Source organism: Tuber melanosporum (genome assembly GCF_000151645.1).
Source record: "Tuber melanosporum whole genome shotgun sequence assembly, scaffold_81, strain Mel28".
Taxonomy (NCBI): domain Eukaryota; kingdom Fungi; phylum Ascomycota; class Pezizomycetes; order Pezizales; family Tuberaceae; genus Tuber; species Tuber melanosporum.
This window is the reverse complement of record NW_003299130.1, coordinates 363,447-369,666: the sequence shown is the minus strand read 5'-3', so window position 1 is coordinate 369,666 and position 6,220 is coordinate 363,447. Positions and strand designations below refer to the sequence as shown.

At 48.6% G+C, this 6,220-nt stretch overlaps 1 protein-coding gene; it reads left to right on the top strand.

The window, feature by feature from the left end:
- Window positions 1-2,407: 2,407 nt before the first annotated feature.
- On the top strand, window positions 2,408-5,746 carry GSTUM_00011277001 (uncharacterized protein; the record flags this gene model as incomplete). XM_002841817.2 has 3 exons in its annotated part: window positions 2,408-3,958; window positions 4,066-4,659; window positions 4,718-5,746. Exons 1-3 carry the CDS (start codon window positions 2,906-2,908, stop codon window positions 5,744-5,746), a joined length of 2,676 nt encoding a protein of 891 aa, XP_002841863.1. The 5' UTR covers window positions 2,408-2,905.
- Window positions 5,747-6,220: the final 474 nt, after the last annotated feature.

The window sequence follows — 6,220 nt, the reverse complement described above, 5'->3', positions numbered from 1 at the left end:
ATCCTCGGGGGATGCTGCTGTGGCATCATCCGAATCTGGAAGTAGTTTCTCTACCAGTAGTTGGCTATAAATCTGTACCCCTAAACGTTGGTTTCTTGAGCATCGGACAGGAAGGGGTAATCTTACTTCGGCACATGGCTTGTTTATTATCGATGTCAATAGACAGGCGCAGCGTGCGTTGTTCTTAAGCACCGCCGCTGAAGACTTTAATAGGGAGATTTGTGCTGTCGACCAAGGATTCTGAAAATCTTTCTTTTTATCTCTGTCCTGGAAAACAATGTTAACCCAGGAAGTTTAAAGAAACGCTAGGTTTACCTTTATAAAGCAACCGACTGAACATTCTTCATCTTTGCCGTGCCACGGATCGACCGTTGCTCCCTTACTCATACTTGCCCACCCGGGGACGCTGGTGGCTACTTTCAATGGAATAACGTCGCCTTTCCTAGTTGGCTTGGTTATATCAACGTCATCATCATCGTCCCCACCAGACATCGCTAACCGGTCATGGTCTTTGCTGACTGTTTTGAACAAAGAAGCATCGTTAGCATGTGGGCAATTGGAGAGCAATAAGAGTTTTACGGTTTGCGGAATTGACTTACGATGAAATCGGCACTCATGCATGTAGCAAAGAAGGCAGTTCAACGTTGCATAACTCTCAAGGCTGTATGGAATCGGGTTTCCTCCGGTCTGGGCCGCAATTTCTCTTTCCTTGCTCCCATCATCCGTATCTTTCGCAAAAGCTCCACCTACACCATTGGTCACTTTTGCTGAAGAAAGGCAGTCCCTAACTGCTGGTGCAACCCGCTTAACAACGTCCCACATGGAGATTTTTGTCTGCTGTTTAAATATTCGACAGACAGACTCAGCCTTTTCCAGTTCCCCCATGGTGACTGTCCCTAGTCGCTCTCGTAATGGCCTTTATTTTTGCATCCTCGCGATCGAAATCGTTGGGTAGGGCTGCAGCACGAAGGGCTTCACTACGAGGCTTGCTGATACCATTATTGATCCCTGTTATATCACCAACAAGGTATCCAACAATTGCATCAAAGCCGAGGTTTAGATCTCGCAGAAAGTCGTGTATGAAAGTCGTATACATTGCGGCACCTGGGTTGAAATTAGTGGAAAGCTATCGGTCTATTGGGGTAGCCATACACTCATCCTTCTTTCCTTCTTCCGCAGTTGCTCTAGTTCTGTCAATGAAGGTCTCTTCGGCGCTGAGCTGATTAATCTCGTCGTCGCCAGCCTCATCTCCAAGGTACGGATAGTATCTCATGATTTCATCGTCGTCTGAAAGTATGTTATTCCTGAGAGTAGTATACGAGTGGTATTTTGGAACCTTTTCCAGATCCCCAGGTGTTTCTGCCACCTTGGCTGGCAACACTAGTCGGTACTCAGACAGTGCGTGAGGCCTGGTGTGATGTCGAATGTAAAGCCTCCCCACATCAATCTTCCGTTCCTTCGCCTCTGTAGCTGTGATATCAATACTACCCATATCCTTAAACGGAGACACCTCGTCGTAAGAGATCCCGGTGGTGCCACTTCCTGGGGCACCGTCATAAAAACCTAGGGCGTTGATATCTAATCTAGCTGAAATGAGGCAACTCCTCACTATGTAAGCATGCGTCTTCCTCATCTGTAATAAATGTTTTTGAAGAAGCGATCTGCACGGGGCAGATTTAGCATCGAGCTCCTGGTCTAGCTTTTTGCGACGAGCGTTCCACTGTTCGATGTTGGTAGCCATTGGGGGTATAGGTAGGGCGGTATTGGGACTCCCTAGAACGCCTAAGGGATTTTGTATCCGTTCTCTAGAAATGTAAGAAAATTTAGTAAAGGCTTCATCACGAGCGCTTGGGACTTGATAGGATGATGGGGCAGATGAACGCCGCTCTTCCTCCCCACGCCATAGGAGAGGAATCTCTAGGCTAAGATCGGGAACATGACCAGCCTGTAGATCCTGTGCAGACCAGGACCCCGCCTTCCGAAAAGAACCCGTTGTTGCAGTTGAAAAGGAGAGATTCTAAGTGGTGGGGTGGCAGGCAATGCCGGGAAAGCGTAATTCAGTTGGATTCCAGGATAGGGGAACACTTACATTGGTGATGTAGAACCAAAAGGATTGTAGGGATAGTAGTCTATCTAGAGACACAAATGATTTTGTAAGAGAAGGTTAGTTATGATTCTGGGCGAAAGTTAGAGTTGAATGCACATTTCACAAGGGCGCCAGGGGTCGGTGTGACGCGTTGAGGCTCAACACTCTCCACGGCAGAACGAAGACTAACTAGTCACCTGACCGTACCGTAAAGTACGATGCCTTATGGAATTTCTCTGCATAGTGAACCCCCTCACCCTTCCAGCGCCCCACCAAATTTGACTATCTCCCCTCATTCTCGAGAAAAGATGTTACGGGTATCTACAGGCCTCTCCCCACGAACCTTTGTTGAAAAACGTCTGCTAACTGTTTAAGCACGTCTCTAACCTGTCACCTGTGACTGCCCTTGCTTTCCAAACTGCTCAAAACTTTCCAAACTCAGTCCCCGGATCGAAACTACTTGTTGGTGAAGGACCATTTGTTAAGATCTTAGATATCGTTACTCGAGAGTCTATCCTTAAACGTCGAATATTTTCCCGAGAACGAATTCACGGAATCACACTCTCACCACGCAATCAACAAAACGTCTTGTTTTGGGGAGGAAGGAGCATATGTATTACTGCGATAACTTCTTTACCTAGGGAGGAATGTGTCCCCCGAGAAATTCGCGTACCAGACTGGGTTTTCTATGCTGTATTCATTCCTTCTCCAACTTCGGCTTCAGGCGAAGAGGCGGTTGTCATCACTGCCCACAATGTGTTACTTAGATACGATAATGCTTCGACAAGCTGGTACGAGCTAGCGTCTGGGGAGCGCTGTATGCTATATTCCGCTCATCTCCATATTGCGGCCGATGCCCTCAATTCCCAGGACCGAGTTCTAGTTGCAGCTGGCACTGTTTTTGGCCAGATCATACTATGGTCGGCTGCAATGGTCCCATCATCATCAGGTATTAATGCCCTGAAAAATCCCAAGACCTACCGTAGACTTCTCGGTCACGAAGGTTCTATCTTTGGTGTTAACATCTCACCCAAATATCATGGCGGCAAGTGTTACCTCGCTTCCTGCAGCGACGACAGAACTATTAGAATATGGGATATATCCCAATTTGACTCCTCGCTCCCTTTATCAGATGATACAGAGATAAAAAAGACAGGATTTGGACATGAAATAGCACAGGAAGGTCGGTGTATTTCCGTGGGTTGGGGTCACGGAGCGCGTATTTGGGGTGTCCAGTTTCTCCCAGTAACCAAGGAGAGCTCGATCGAATTGCTTTCAATCTCAGAAGACTTGACTTCGAGGTTTTGGGCATTTGACCCGGGACAAGAAAATTCCGGGAATATTGAACTGAAAAGTATAGCTACCTACCGATTACATTCCGGCAAACATATTTGGAGCTATGCTCTAGATTTTGAAAGAGGGCTATTAGCTACTGGTGGTGCAGATGGGAAGATTGGGCTGGTACGTTATCGAGATGACCAAGCAAGCCGAGAGGAGGCATGGGGGATGGATTCTGTGTTAACACAGATTGGGGATTCTCGAGAGGGGCTCGGCGAGCCTAATCACAAAGTTAAAAAGGCACATGATGCGTTTAAAGAATACGCAGCTCTTGACAATGACTGCTTTGCTGCAACAACTACTCTAGGTAGAGTTTTAACCTACAGACTCAGTCAGAAGAGGTGGGACCTACTCGGTCAGTGGACAGGACTAAAGGGTTGGAGCATTTTGGCATCCTGGGAAGACTCGGATCTGATTGTCCTAGGAGGCAACAATGGCCAGGTTGGAGTTTTAGACACAGCATCAAAGCAAGAATGGTGGTGGCAGTCAATGGCTGGTGAAAATGGCAAAGTTGCAGGAGTATTCCTCGGAAGAGTCGGTACTGGAGGTGTGTCTAATCTGTGCAGGCTTTCAATTCCCCTGATTCTGTATCTAATTCAATTAATCGTTCCATTCATTGAAATAATGTAGACGAACAAAAGTACTATATCCTGACCACAGCTCTATCGCCAGCAATCTTTTCTTTACATTCTTTCAAGATGGATCACTCGGAGTCACCACCAGTGCTAATCGATAGAGAAACGTTACTACTACAGTCACCTGCCCGGGCAGGAGACACGAAATTCCTGGTAACCAGCCTGGCGATCAGTCAAAGGACAGACCACCTATTTCTCGGCTCCCGAACAGGGGCATTGGCGATTTATGACTTATCTTCTACAGTTAGTCCTCTGTGTGCACTTTCCCACACCCTCGTTCACCCAACAGACGCCATAACCACAATCCTCCCGCTGAAATCCGGGATTTTAACCACCTCCCGCAATGGCGAATACTCCCGCCTATCCATATCTCCACCACCAAACATCCGCCTTACAAAAACTCACGCCCTAAAACCCTCTTTCGTCATCGAGGGCGCCAGGCAAGAGGACAGTTTAACCCTCTGGGGCTTCCACGGAAAGAACTTTACAATAATAGATCAAACCTCCCAGCACGAAGTGCACTCGGTGGCCTGCGGTGGAGCGCATAGGTCTTGGACACATAGACTGAACTGGTACTTTGTCTGGACAAAGGCCGGGAAGGTGCTTTTCCCTCTCTAATTCCTGCGAAGACGCTAACTTCACTAACTACAATCGAAAGGCCCACCTCGCGCGCACCTACCCACGTCGCAAGCTTTTGCAGTCGGGCCTCCACGGTCGAGAGGTCAAGTCCATAGCAACACACGGTGATCTCATCGCTACTGGTGCTGAAGACACGCTCCTCTGCCTATCAACGCTTTCCTCCTCCGGGCAATTGTGCCCGTGTGCGGTTGTTGGCACGCACACTACAGGCATCCACGCACTGCAATTTACTCCCAGCGGAGAGTACTTATTTTCCGCCGGCGGTGCAGGGGAACTACTTGCCTGGCGAGTCCGCTCCGCCAACGAGATTGTTCTCGGAGGCACGTGCGAGGGTTGGAGCGATCTTCGAGTTGAGGGCTTCGACCTATTACCTGTCGAAGGAGTAGGAGAACGGGGGGAAGGGGGGATGTTGCTTGCGATCGGCTACTCAGATTCTACCATCCGTCTCTACAACTTCTCCCCATCAACCGGAGCCTTCAACCTAGTGATGAAGGGTACATACAAGACCTGCTGCATCCTACACGTCAAGTTCCTCCCCAACAACGATGGGATCCTAGTTGCCGGAACAGACGGGTATCTGAGTATCTATCCGCTTTCGGATCCATTCTCTCCCACATCCCCTCCACACCCGCTCCCACTTCCGCCGAAGTTGGTAGAAAAGCGCATTCACCAAAGTTCAGTCAAAGCCCTCAGCGTAGCCTCCAGAGCGAACGGTGTCTACATCTACACGGGTGGCGATGATTGTGCTTTCGGCATTACCCGCGTCGATACCAAAAACAGTGTTGCAGAATCGTGGATTGTGCCGAGGGCGCACGCTAGCGCCGTTACTGCTGTGGTGTGTGTTGGTGAGCACGTACTCACTGCTGGGGTGGACCAGCAGGTTAAGCTGTGGAAGGTGAGTGAGGGGGAAGAAGGTATCACAGTTGAGATGCGGGAACAGCGGGGGAGTGCTGTTGCGGATATTTCTGCTGCGGAGATGGCTGGTGGTGGGAAAGTAGTGATCGTGGGGGTTGGGGTGGATGTTTGGGAGGCGAGTGATGAGTTGTGATGGGTCTTGAGCTTCAAGTTGGATGAGGGGACGAGAATTTTGGATATCTGCATGTTTCGGGATGTGTTAAAATGGGTTATTATAGAGAACGGAGGTCCCCGTTCGTCTGTTCGGAAGAGCGTCCTCAAGCCATTAAGACTGGCCGCATAATGTCCCCTATTTTTTTTACGGCGGAGCTCAATTGATAGTAACTGGCTCCACATTAATCTTAACGTTCATATCATCCATATTCTAGGATATCATAGTATCATACAGGGACAAACCCGCGTGACGAACCCACGCAGCCAACAAAATCTAGATACCGCCCTAAAAAAAAAGGGCCATGCTCCAGTGGTTTGTTTTATTTGCATAATACGTAATATTTCATTCTGAAATAGGGTGGTATTTCTTATCACTGGAGGAACCGAGAATATATGTCTGGGTGCGGAGGAGGTTTCCCGTGCTTTTGGTTCGCTATCAAAAGCCTGAGATATA